The 11,966-nt window shown below is 45.3% G+C and overlaps 1 protein-coding gene across 8 annotated transcripts in view; it reads left to right on the top strand.

Annotated features, from left to right (window-relative positions):
- Positions 1-6,355: 6,355 nt before the first annotated feature.
- The window catches only part of WASHC2C (WASH complex subunit 2C), a 65,673-nt gene continuing 60,062 nt past the window's right edge, over positions 6,356-11,966 (top strand). For 7 of the 8 annotated variants that reach the window (XM_017518774.2, XM_017518777.2, XM_017518782.2 and 4 more), the window contains exons 1-3: positions 6,356-6,474; positions 6,580-6,702; positions 7,905-8,069. In XM_017518774.2, the coding sequence (XP_017374263.1) occupies positions 6,472-6,474; positions 6,580-6,702; positions 7,905-8,069 (291 nt within the window). In that variant the 5' untranslated portion in view covers positions 6,356-6,471. The remainder of the gene's footprint in view (positions 6,475-6,579; positions 6,703-7,904; positions 8,070-11,966) is intronic. The other variant, XM_017518780.2, reaches the window with a different exon arrangement.

The following is an 11,966-nucleotide window of genomic DNA, read 5'->3' on the forward strand; positions in this document are numbered from 1 at the left end:
CTAATGCAAGATATAAACATTTGGGGAAACTGAGTAAAGGATATATAAGAATTCTTTGTGCTATTTTTGCAACTTTTTCACAAATCTGAAATTATTTCCAATTGAAAAGTTAAAATGGCTGGGTATGGTGGCTCACGCTTGTAATCCCAGCACTTTGGGAGGCAGAGGTGGGTGGATCACAAGGTCAGGAGTGTGAGACCAGCTTGGTCAATATGGTAAAACCTGGGCTTTACTAAAAATACAAAAAAAAAAAAAATTGTGGGGTGTGCTGGCAGGTGCCTGTAGCTCCAGTACTCAGGAGGCTGAGGCAGGGGAATTGCTTGAACTGGGGAGGTGGAGGCTACAGTGAGCCATGATCGTGCCACTGCACTCCAGTCTGGGTAACAGAGCCAGACTCTGTCTCAAAAAAAAAAAAAAGTTAAAACAGAAAAATTGTAAAAAAAAATTTGAATTATGTACAATAAATGTACATGATTATAATTTAATTATTAAAATTTAAATATTTTATACTTATAATAAATATTTTTGCCAAATGTAGGAGACGCAGACTTGCGACTGGCAGGAGTGAAGCCAGTGGGTAAAACAATCCAGCCGTGAAGCCATTGTGGGCACATTTCCTACAGCAGTTCAGCTCCAATTAGTCAGTGCAAGAATCGGACTCCTAGGAACATTACAGTGTCTCCTGCTGGGACCTGCCAACCACTTCTGGGCAATGTCATTGGCACAGTTTTAGGTGGCAGGCAAGATGCCTTCCTTCTGATGAAGTCGGGTGAGTAGCTGAACCAAGGAGAATTTGGGTACTTAAGATAAAAAGAACGGATCCTTCGTTAAACTGAATATTTCATTTCAGAACCAAAAACTTTAACAAACAATCTCTTAGATGTTGAGCCATGTATTTTTCCCTGAAAAGTACACATCTTTTCTAGAAAAATCTTGTTGGAGATTATATTATTGAGGAATAAATTGAGATTAATGCCTGAAAGTGTTATTTAATGTCATAAAGTACCGAAACAGAAAGGCTTTCAGCAGGTTTAAAATTCCAGCTCCTGTTATAATGATTTAAAAGGCCGTGAATATATCAACATGTACAGGAATCAAGCTTTCATATATTGTATGAAGAATGGATTTATCTGAATTCTCAGGCATGGGTATGGCAGTGCAAGAACTCTCTAACATGAATAAATGCAATTTAAAGTATGACTTTATTTTTATTTTTATTTACTTATGTGTTTCTAGACAGAGTCTCGCTCTGTTGTCCAGGCTGGAGTGCAGTAGTGCCTTCTCGGCTCACTGCAACCTCTCCTTCCCGCGTTCAAGGAATTCTCCTGCCTCAGAATCCCTAGTAGCTGGGACTACAGGCACGCACCACTACATCTGGCTAATTTTCGTATTTTTAGTAGAGATAGGGTTTCACTATGTTGGCGAGGCTGGTCTTGAACTCCTGACTTCAGGTGATCTGCCTGCCTCGGCCTCCCAGAGTGCTGGGATTACAGGTGTGAGCCACATGCCCAGACAAAAGTATTACTTTAAAACCTGTGAAAAGGTCTGTGGGAGAAGCGCCAGTAGCTGGAGCACGATTGAACACACAGGAAGGAAGGTGAAGATGGAGCATTTTCCCAGAGGAGGAAAGAAGTGCTCCATCAAGAACATGGTGGTCACTGGCCTTGGGTAAGAGTGGCGACTGCTTTTCCAGGGACTGAAGAAAGGGCCTTGTCTGCTGTGATATGGCTGGCTTAGAGTTAGAACTTGAGAAATGCCATTTTGTACAAGACAAAGCTATTTTCCAAAAATAAGTTGTAACGACTGCCCCATTCTCCTCGCAATAACTGCTGACCTTGGCTTCTGTAAAGTTGCTTGCCCTTACTTATCAGTAACTGCCAGAAGTGCTTGCTTTTGCTCATCAAAAAGTGCTGAAAAGTTGCTTGCCCTGCACCCCCTCACCCTCTTGGTCCTAAATCCAGGATGTGGTTTTTCAGCTTAAAACCCCCAGTCCCCCTGAGATCGGGGCCACAGGTTGGAGAGACGTGAGTCCTCTGTGGTCGCCAGAATAATAAATGACCCTGCAATCTGGTATACTTTTGTCTTGGTGCTAACTTTCTATGCTCGGTCCAGTACAACATCTGCCTATCATCCCTTCTCCCTGCTTTTGCTAACAGTCTCTAATTTTGGGCAGAGGAGATCCCACTTCTCTCCCTTCTGTGTGGTCCTGGCAGAAGTTTCAACAGTAGAATGGGCATGTCACCTACGGGAAACCATTCAGATTCTCTTTCTCTCAGGAATTTAGAACTTCAGAGGAAAAACACAAGAAGGGAAATGACTGGAGCCCAGTCACTCTGAGGGCATTGGCTCAGAGGAGACTGTTCTGAGCTTCTCTGAGGTTCATGTCCTTCCAAGACCTGTCTGCCTACTTTGCTTTAAGTGCTGTGAGCGCTGCATTATCTTTTCCCCAAATTCTATTTTGTTTGAGTGTGCTAGTTGAATTCCGTTTTGTGCAAATAAAGAACTGCATGGGATACAGAAGGTGTAGTAACAGCAACATTTTAAGTATGACATTGGGGGAGTCTGTTCTCTCTGGAAGCAGCAAGTGGAGTGGCTAGTTGGAACAATGTGGTGAAATTGATAGCGAAGTGCTGGGTAGAGAAGGGCATGACCTCTTAAATGCCATGGAATGAAGGAAGGGAAGTGCTGGGGAGAGGAGTGTGTGGTCCCTGGCTAGGGCTCCACTCTTACAGACCTAGGTGAGGACAGGCAGTTCCTGCCCAAAAGTTGCATTTCCCAAGACGACCCTGGCCTGCCACGCCCCCATCCCATGCCTATAAAACCCCAAGACCCTAGCCCGCAGGCAGGTAGATGACTAGATGTTGAGAGGAGCGCATCAGCCGAGGAACACACCGACAGACACGGGCCAGCTGATCAGCAGAGGCAGAAAGACATGGAGTTTAGCCGGGCAGTCAGAGGAGAGCCCAGGCTGCTGAGAGGCCCGACTCCAGGGGAAAACCTTCCCACTCCATTCTCCTCTGACTTCGCCAGAGCTACCTCCACTTAGCAAAACTTTGCACTCATTCTACAAGCCCAGGTGTGATCCGATTCTTCCAGTACACCAAGGCAAGAACCTGGGATACAGAAAGCCCTCTGTCCTTGTGACAAGGTACAGTGTCTAAGTGAACTCGTTAACACAAGCTGCGTATAGATGGCAAAACTAAAAAAGCACCCTGTAACCCACACCCACTGCTGCTTCAGGGGCTGTAAACATTCACCCCTAGACACAGCCATGGTGTCTGAACCCCACAGACTGCCCATCTGTATGCTCCCCTAGAGGTTTGAACAGCAGGTCACTGAAGAAGCAAGCCACACCTTCATCACATGCCCGGTGGGGCTAGAGGGAAAAGGGAGCCTTTCCTGTTTCAAAACTATGGAAGTGTCAGAGGCGTTTGAACCACAGCAACTCCATTTTGAGTGAGGGCTTGGAAAATGAGGCTGAGACTTGCTGGGCAGCATTGTCTGAAAGCTAGGCATTGCTAGCCTCTAGACATTTATCGTTAAGGGAACAAATTAATCATGTTTAGCAAACAGACCCAGACTTGGGAGGGTCCTTATATCCCAGTATCTGGAGAACAAAGGCAGTCCTAATTTTGCTTTAAAGATAATATCAATTCGTTCAAAATATTAAGAAAATTAATCCTTTATCACAAACTCTTGCAGCAGAACACATCTCCCAGTATATACAAGCATTGTCCTTAGGGCGGATGCCTCCCTCCTCTTAACTTTCATCCCTTTACTTTCTTAATGAAACTTGCTCTTGTTTTGAACCGTGGACTTGCCCTGAATTCTTCCTTGCATAAGATCCAAGAACCCTCTCTTGGGATCTGGATCCAGACCCCTTTCCTGTAGCAGAAGGAGGCTGATCAAGGATAAGTATAAAGACACAAGATAAATAAAAGGTCTGCTAATCAGTATTGAAGGTCATTTACATTTGCAGAATATTAATTTGTAGTGATTTCCTCCAGTAACTTTGGTACAGGAAAGGAAAAAGGGCCTGATTCAAGTTAGAAGCTAGCATAGTCTTTGTCGGGGAATAAGGTGAAGATCTTAAAGGAATAAGGTGAAGAAGTTAAAGGCTAGTATCATTGGTCTCTAGGCTTAACAGTCAAGGAAAGAAAGCTAAAAGGGCAGAATGGAGGGAAAAGGGGGGCACTGAAGGACTGGAGCTTGGGTTAGCTGAGAAAAGATACAGTGGACTAGGGAGGAGGAGAGAGACCCGAGAGTTTAAGAGGCTTCTCTATTCAGGAGAAGTTCAGATTTGAAGTCACAGTGTTTCAGTGATGAAGTCCAGGGTGTGGGACGCAGATTAAGGATGTTAAGCAAATGGCGACTGAAGTTGCCCATGGTGATGGAAGATGAAATGCAAGTTTGGTAATTAGCTCGTCTCAATTTCACCAACTAAGTTCCAAGTTCTAAGGAGAGTATGTGTGTATGTGTGTGTGTTTTAATGAATGTGGGGAAAGTGGAGGAGGTTGGTAGCTGGTGACCAAAAAATGAAGTCCCCTTAAGACACTAAAACGTTTTTTGCAGACAGCAGTCTTACTCTTCGCCCAAGCTGGAGTGTAGTGGTGCAGTCTCAGCTCACTGAAACCTTGGTCTCAGGGGCTCAGGCAATCCTTCCGCCTCAGACTTCTAAGTAGGTAGAACTACAGACCTATGCCACCACGTCCAGCTAATTTTTTTTTTTTTTTTTGTAGAGATGGGGTCTCACCATGGTTCCCAGGCTGGTCTTGAACCCACTTCGGCCTCCCACAGTGCTGGGATTACAGGTGTGAGCCGCCACGCCGGCCCAGCCTTAGTGTTAACATTGCTATATGTTACTGTACCTTATTGGCTCACATTGTGAGTTCTTGGGTCGGCCTCTTTCCTGGTTACCTAATCATGAGTAAGTTACTTCTCCTTTTAGTACCTCAGTTTCCTCAACTATAATTTGGGAATAATATTCCCTCCCTCATTCATTGTTTGAATTCAATGAATAATGTATAAAGTGGTAAATACTGATCACTTGATAAACATTGGCTATTATTATTATTTTATTTTTTTTGGAGACGTAGTCTTGCCCTGTCATCCAGGCTGGAGGACAGTGGTTCGTTCTCAGCTCACTGCGACCTCCACCTCCCAGGTTCAAGCGATTCTCCTGCCTAAGCCCCCCGAGTAGCTGGGATTACAGGTGCCTGCCACCACACCCGGCTAATTTTTGTATTTTTAGTAGAGACAGGGTTTCACCATGTTGGATAGGCTGGTCTCGAACTCCTGACCTTGTGATTCACCCGCCTTGGCCTCCCAAAGTTCTGGGATTACAGGCGTAAGCCACTGCAGCCTGCTCTTAGCTATTATTATTAAAGGAGAGACCTATATTTAAATGATTACAATACAATGTAACACTTTAGGATAAATACATAGAAAATAAATCACTTAAACTGTACTTGGGATAATCAGGTTGGTATTTAATGAGGTGATAACTGAGGTGGCTACAGAAGAGTAATCCAGGATTGGGTGTGAGCAAGGTGCATGGCGCAGTGGTACGTTCTACGTTGAATGCTCAGCCTAAGTCAGGCACTGTGGCGGATGTTTTACAATTTTGTCACTTTAATATCACATCCTTGCCAGATATGGAGCTTCGTTTTACCGAGGAAAGCTCAGAAAAGTTGAAAAACTAGCCCTTGAGCACACACGAATGGAAAGAAATTGGGATTTTTATTTTAATAAGTAAGTTTGTCTGGCAGAAGGGCGACTAAGCAGAGGCAACTCCAAGAAGTGTGAGAACAGCTGGAGCCCTGAGCTGGGACAGTGGAGGACGAATGAGAGAGTTTCATGCCTGTCATAATGAGGAGCTTGGCCTTCAATCTGAAGACAATGGTGCCAGTTCAAAGGACTTTAAGCAGCCCCTACACAGTGGCAGCCGAGCAGGTCACAAGAGCAAGGTGATGCCCAGGCAGATCAGGGATTCTCTGTCTACTGGGCGCCCGCCTGCCGGCTCCACAGCAGCGGATTTTGCTGCACGAGGAGAGGCAGCAGAGCAGGCCTTTTCCTCCGCCCACAGCGCCGACTTCGAAAGCTCCTAGGCTGGTGGCTCTACTGGCTGCTGGAAGTCCCCACTCTCCAGACCCGCCAGACTGGCGGCCAGTGCCATTACAGCGCCGCGGCCTCGGGTCTTGGGCCGCAGAGCCACCCGGCCAACAGGCCTCTGCAGCGCTCCCTGGCGTCGGCCCGGCTCGTGCAGCTTCCCCCGTCCCAACCCAGCCGAGAGCCCCAAACTCCAGTCCAGTTCCCGTCCGTAGTTTCCTCCCCGCAGGAACGCAGGTGGGATCACGTGCGGGCGCTGTCACGTGACACCAGGTCACGTGGGGCGGTCGCGACTGGCGCCGCTGGGCTGGGGTTCCGGGGCTCTGCGGTCCTTGCGCGCGCCCACTGAGCCGGGAGGCTGGGATGGTGAGGGCGGCGGGCCGGGCAGGAGAGGGAACGGCCTGGGCGGGAGCCGCCGTCCCTGCTGCCCTCAGGCTCAGCCTGTGTCCTCGTTTTTTTTTTTCGCTGCAGATGAACCGGATGACCCCCGACCAGGAGCGGGCGCCGGCGTCCGAGCCCGTGTGGGAGCGGCCGTGGTCGGTGGAGGAGATCCGCAGGAGCAGCCAGAGTTGGTCGCTGGCGGCCGACGCGGGCGTGAGACGCGGGCCCGGGGACGCGAGGGCGGCAGGGGTGACACTCGGCCTGCGCGCGGGAGGACCGGGCCGCGACTGCCCCTGCACCCGGGCCGTCGGGTTGCCTGCCCTCTTAGGAACACAGGCCCCTTATAACCCCGGAGAATGCCAGCCTGGCAGCCCCCGGCCACCGGGGAGAGGGGCGGACCCGGACCGCGGCCCAGACGCGGCGTTCCCTTCCTTGGGGTTTCTGGCAGTGCCGCTGAGTTCCATCCAGAGGGGAGATCCGTTTCCGCCACGCTGAGGGATTGCTCCGGCACTAGCGAGGCGATTCTTGTTGGGACCTGGACTGAGTGGGGCGGGAGACAAGCCAGTTTGTGGATATCCTTTAGTGAGAATTCTTCATGTCGGGGGCCCAAACAACTCCCTCAAAACTGTAATTCCAGAGTCCTGGAATAATAGGATTTTTGAATAAGAGTGGTGGCTGGTTATCTAACCCTTGCTCTGTGATCTTTGTAGACTGACAACCAAAGATGACTTTTTAAAAAAGAGACAGGGTTTTGCTCTGTCGTCCAGGCTGGAGTGCAGGTGGCTCGATCTTAGCTCACTGCATCCTTCGGGGCTCAGGTGATCCTTTTACCTCAGCCACCTGAGTAGCTGGGACTATAGGCGGGCTCCACCGCACCTGGCTGATTTATTTAATCTTAGTAGAGATGGGGGACTTGCTATGTTGTCCAGACTGGTCTCCAGCACCTGGCCTCTAGCGATCACTCCGCCTCAGCCTCCCAAAGTGTTGGGATTAAAAGGTGGGCCCCTGTACCATTAGCTCACTGCCACTCTTTTGATGCGCTTTGTTAGTGATTTTCAATGTCCTTTGGTTTTACTAATTGTCAAAAGAAGCATTCTGGAAGGACACGGTGGCTCATGCCTGTAATCCCAACACTTTGGGAGGCCAAGGTGGGAGAGTCACAGGGTCAGGAGTTCGAGACCAGCCTGGCCAGCATGGTGAAACCCTGTCGCTAGTAAAAATACAAAAAAATTAACTGGGCGTAATGGCAGGAGCCTGTAATCCCGGCTACTCAGGAGGCTGAGGCAGGAGAATCACTTGAACCCAGAAGGCGGAGGTTGCAGTGAGCAGAGGTAGCATGGATTCTTTTTTGATTTGACATGCGCATGACATACATGTAACATTGATACTACTGTATGTTTATGTTTTTAAAATAGCTACTACAGTTTCTACAGGAATTCTCACAGCAAACTATCTCTAGGACCCATGAAATCAAGAGACAAGTGGACGGACTAATTCGGGAAACCAAAGCCACAGATTGTCGCCTGCATAATGTCTTCAATGACTTCCTTATGCTCTCTAATACCCAGTTCATTGAGAATGTGAGTTATTTAATTATATCATAATTTTAAATAATTCTTTTTTACAAAGCAGGAGATACTGTAATTTTAAATAACTTACTGTTAGGTTCCCTCCCAAATTTTGGTGAAAGTGTGGTTCTTGGTAATTGAAGCTTTTTTCTCTGGGATTAAATGCGTCTTTTTTATTTGTGAAGTTTTAAGTCCTTTTTTCCAAGCCTCTAAAAAAATGTAATGATAAAATTTTCTTATATTTCAGTGCTTCCATCTTTTGTCAGTTTTGAGAGTAGTCAGCAATTGTGATGAATTGTGTGGCACTCACACCAGCTTTGTTGTGGCATGATCTGTAAGGCATGATCTGTATACCTGGTTAGGCCCTCTGGACACCACATGTGGTTTCACTTGTTGATTGGGTTATGTTCTGGTAAATTATATTCAGGGGATATATGTCCACTTGCAGTATTCTTAACTGAAGTTTATGATGGCTGAACTTATGATATGGAATCAGCTATACACAGATTACTGAGCTTAAACCCATGTGTGAGTTTTGTCTATTTACTGAGTTTCTTCTAGATGGTAGGAATACATAGGTAAATCAGTTAGAGCCTCTCTCTTGGCAAACAGTATAATTCCAGCCTACAACGGAAGTAAGTGTGGCTGGAGCAGAGTGGAGACTTAAGAGATGAGGATGGAAAAGTAGCTGAGGTAACAGACCTGTGTTTCTCATAGGGTATTCAACTTTTTGAATATCAGCATTCATTTGTGAAAAAAGGATTATTAAAGTAAGCTATCTCCTAAGATTGTTAGATGTAAATTAAAAAATTTCAGAATCACAAAATTATTAAAAAAAAAAAAAAAAGGCCAAGATTTAGGATAGTTAAGAGAACACCAGATAATGCCGCCTAGTCAACTTGTGCAGCATCTTTGTGCATTTTTTAGTAGCTTGGGTTAAATGCCACTTCCTGTCTTTTTTGGAGAGGTATACATGAAATAAAGACATTAATAAAGGTCTTAGATATCTCTTTGCCAGTTATTTCCTTTAACAGTAAAGGAGTACTCATGAGTTTGAAAAATAACAAGTATTTAAGTAAAATCAGTAGTTTTCTGATTGTCTACACAGAATGTCTGTGCTTCGTCCTGACTGTTTATCTCACTGGAAGAGCCAGGGACTGGTGGTATGCCCAGCCCCATGATGTTTTCATCAGGTTAATTTCGTGTCCTTTTAAGCACTCCTGTTGTTTTCATTCTGTACCTTTCTTTCCGGAGCAGGTACTTAGCACTTCTCTGCAGTCGGTACTGCAGCACCAGAGTCCGAAAGGATTTGGGAGGTTTCCTTTGTACTCACTGTGCCTGCACCAGATTGGTGCTAGATTGGTATCAGATCAATACTTCAGTGTGCAGAAATGGGGAACATGATAAATTTTTCTGAATCACAATCTTAGGTCTTCTCTTTTCCCCAGCTCTTCTTTTCTAGCCAAGTTTTCTTAGATTCTGAGTTTTCCATGATGTAGTTTTTGTTGAGTTTTTTGGTTTTTATTGTGTTTTGGTAACTGATCTTTATTTGTGTCTGCTACTGGGGATTTCCTGTTTTCCGTTCATCTCTCCATCCCTTTAGTTTTAGTGGGTTTTTTTTGGTTGTTTTTTTTTTGTTTTGTTTTGTTTTGTTTTGAGACAGAGTCTTGCTCTGTCACCCAGGCTGGAGTGCATGGCCTGATCTTGGCTCACTGCAACCTCCAGTTCCCAGGTTCAAGCAATTCTCTTGCCTGAGCCCCCTGAGTAGCTGGGATTACAGGCACCTGCCAATAATTTTTTTTGTATTTTTAGTAGAGGCAGGGTTTCACCATGTTGGCCAGGCTGGTTTTGAATTCCTGACCTCAAGTGATCCGCCCACCCCAACCTCTGCCTCCAGGTTCAAGCAGTTCTCCTGCCTCAGCCTCCTGAAGTGCTAGGATTACAGGTGTGAGCTACCGCGCCCAGCCCTTAGTGTTCAGTGTGGATGCCCCTTCGCCTTCCAGTCTGCCTTGAGAACTCTTCTCCGGATATGCTGGTTGCCACTGACAAATCTTAATTACTTCCTAGACCTTCTATAAGGCCACATGCTATAGGCTTTTTTCACTTGTGGCAGAGCATGATGGTAATGAGAAATGCTTAATAAAACTCTGAGAAAATCTACTTGCTGATATATATTTGTCAGCGATCTGGCTTTTTAATGTTTGTTGTTTTTTTTTTTCAAATCCTGACATCAGTACTTACATATTACAATTCCAACTTGAATGATAGTGCCATTTAGTTTCATGGTAATTTTTCAAAGTCAGATAGGGTTGTGGGTTTTATTAATTAGCCTCAGAGGCAGCCACAGAGTTGCAAACTATTATATAAGTTAGTGAAACAATCCGGACTTTCTAGGGCAAGAACAGTCAGGACTTTCTAGGGCAAGAGAAATTAGTACCATTAGTAAAAGCTCAAGAGGGGAGTCCTAGGGAGAAGAAATGCTAATTAACATTGGCCAGTGTTCTAGCGTCTAATTAGAAGGCAACACAATTGTAAACCTTAATTAGTCTGTTAATTTAGGAATTGCATCCTGAAATACTAAGTGCCATAGTTAATGACTTTAGTTTGTTAAAAGATCTGGTGAGGGAGGATTTTTTCTGTTTAAAGTCAATTGTTTCAAAATCTTAGCTTTGTAAAAATTTTTTTTAATTCCAAAATTAAGTAAATTAATCCATTTATGCCAGAGGTTACAAATTTTTTTGTGAAAAATCAGACCTTGTCAATGACCTTGAGCAGTAGGATATACATAACTCCCACAAGCTTAGCATTCCAATAATGGAACACTAGACATAAATGGGTTAATTTTCCAGATCATCTTCCTATTGGTTTGTAAAAGCTGAGTTTTGGTCATTTTCCCCTCCTTTTCTACTTTTCTATTGAAGAAACAGATGGAGTTGTTGAAATTGTCAAGTACTCCGCAATTAGAGAGAAGGAGGTAAAGCCCAAAAGCCTTATTGGCATGTAATTTCCTGCACAGGCTTCTCCCCAACCCCCTAGACCTGCCTTATTTTACATAATGACCCTTACTTTTGACAATCCAGCCTTCTCATTTCTTGAGATACCATATGCCCTGCTGCTACGGGGCCTTTGCTTACATTGCTTCTTATGCCTCGACCCTTTGATTGACATCTACAGTATCTGTCTTTCCGGTCTCTGCTCAATTATATTACTTCCTCCTGGACCCTCTGCACTAGGCAGACCCCCTGGATAAAAGCACTTGAAGCATCACATGCCATTCTTTAGTAGACTTCTTATAATTGTAATTTTACAATTTGTGGGATTTGATGAGTTGAACTCTCCTGCTAAATCAAGCCCCATTTTTTTTTTTTTTTCGAGATGGAATTTCATTCTTGTTTCCCAGGCTGGAGTGCAATAGCACAGTCTTGGCTCACTGCAGTGTACCTCTCCTGGGTTCAAGCAATTCTCCTGCCTCAGTCTCCCAAGTAGCTGGGGCTACAGGCATGGGCCACCACGCCTGGCTAATTTTGTATATTTTTAGTAGAGATGGGGTTTCTCCATATTGGTCAGGCTGCTCTCAAACTCCCAACCTCAGGTGTTCCACCTACCTCGGCCTCCCAAAGTGCTGGGATTACAGGTGTGAGCCACTATGCCTGGCCTGGAGCCCCATATTTTTTAACAACAAATATGTTATATTTGTGGGGCCCAACACAAGCCTGATACTTAGGGACCCAGTGAATATTTGAATGAATGAATGAGAGTACACATAAATGAAAAGTATTATACACAGGGCTGTGTATAATCTGTTACTCTCCAGCCCTGGTTCCTTTTTCCCCTGTTCCCCACCTTTCCCTGTTACCCTGTCTCCCAAGATGAGGAGCAATAACAAAGATTTTTTTTTTTTTTTTTTTT

Source organism: Cebus imitator, unplaced genomic scaffold (genome assembly GCF_001604975.1).
Source record: "Cebus imitator isolate Cc_AM_T3 unplaced genomic scaffold, Cebus_imitator-1.0 Scaffold704, whole genome shotgun sequence".
Lineage (NCBI taxonomy): Eukaryota > Metazoa > Chordata > Mammalia > Primates > Cebidae > Cebus > Cebus imitator.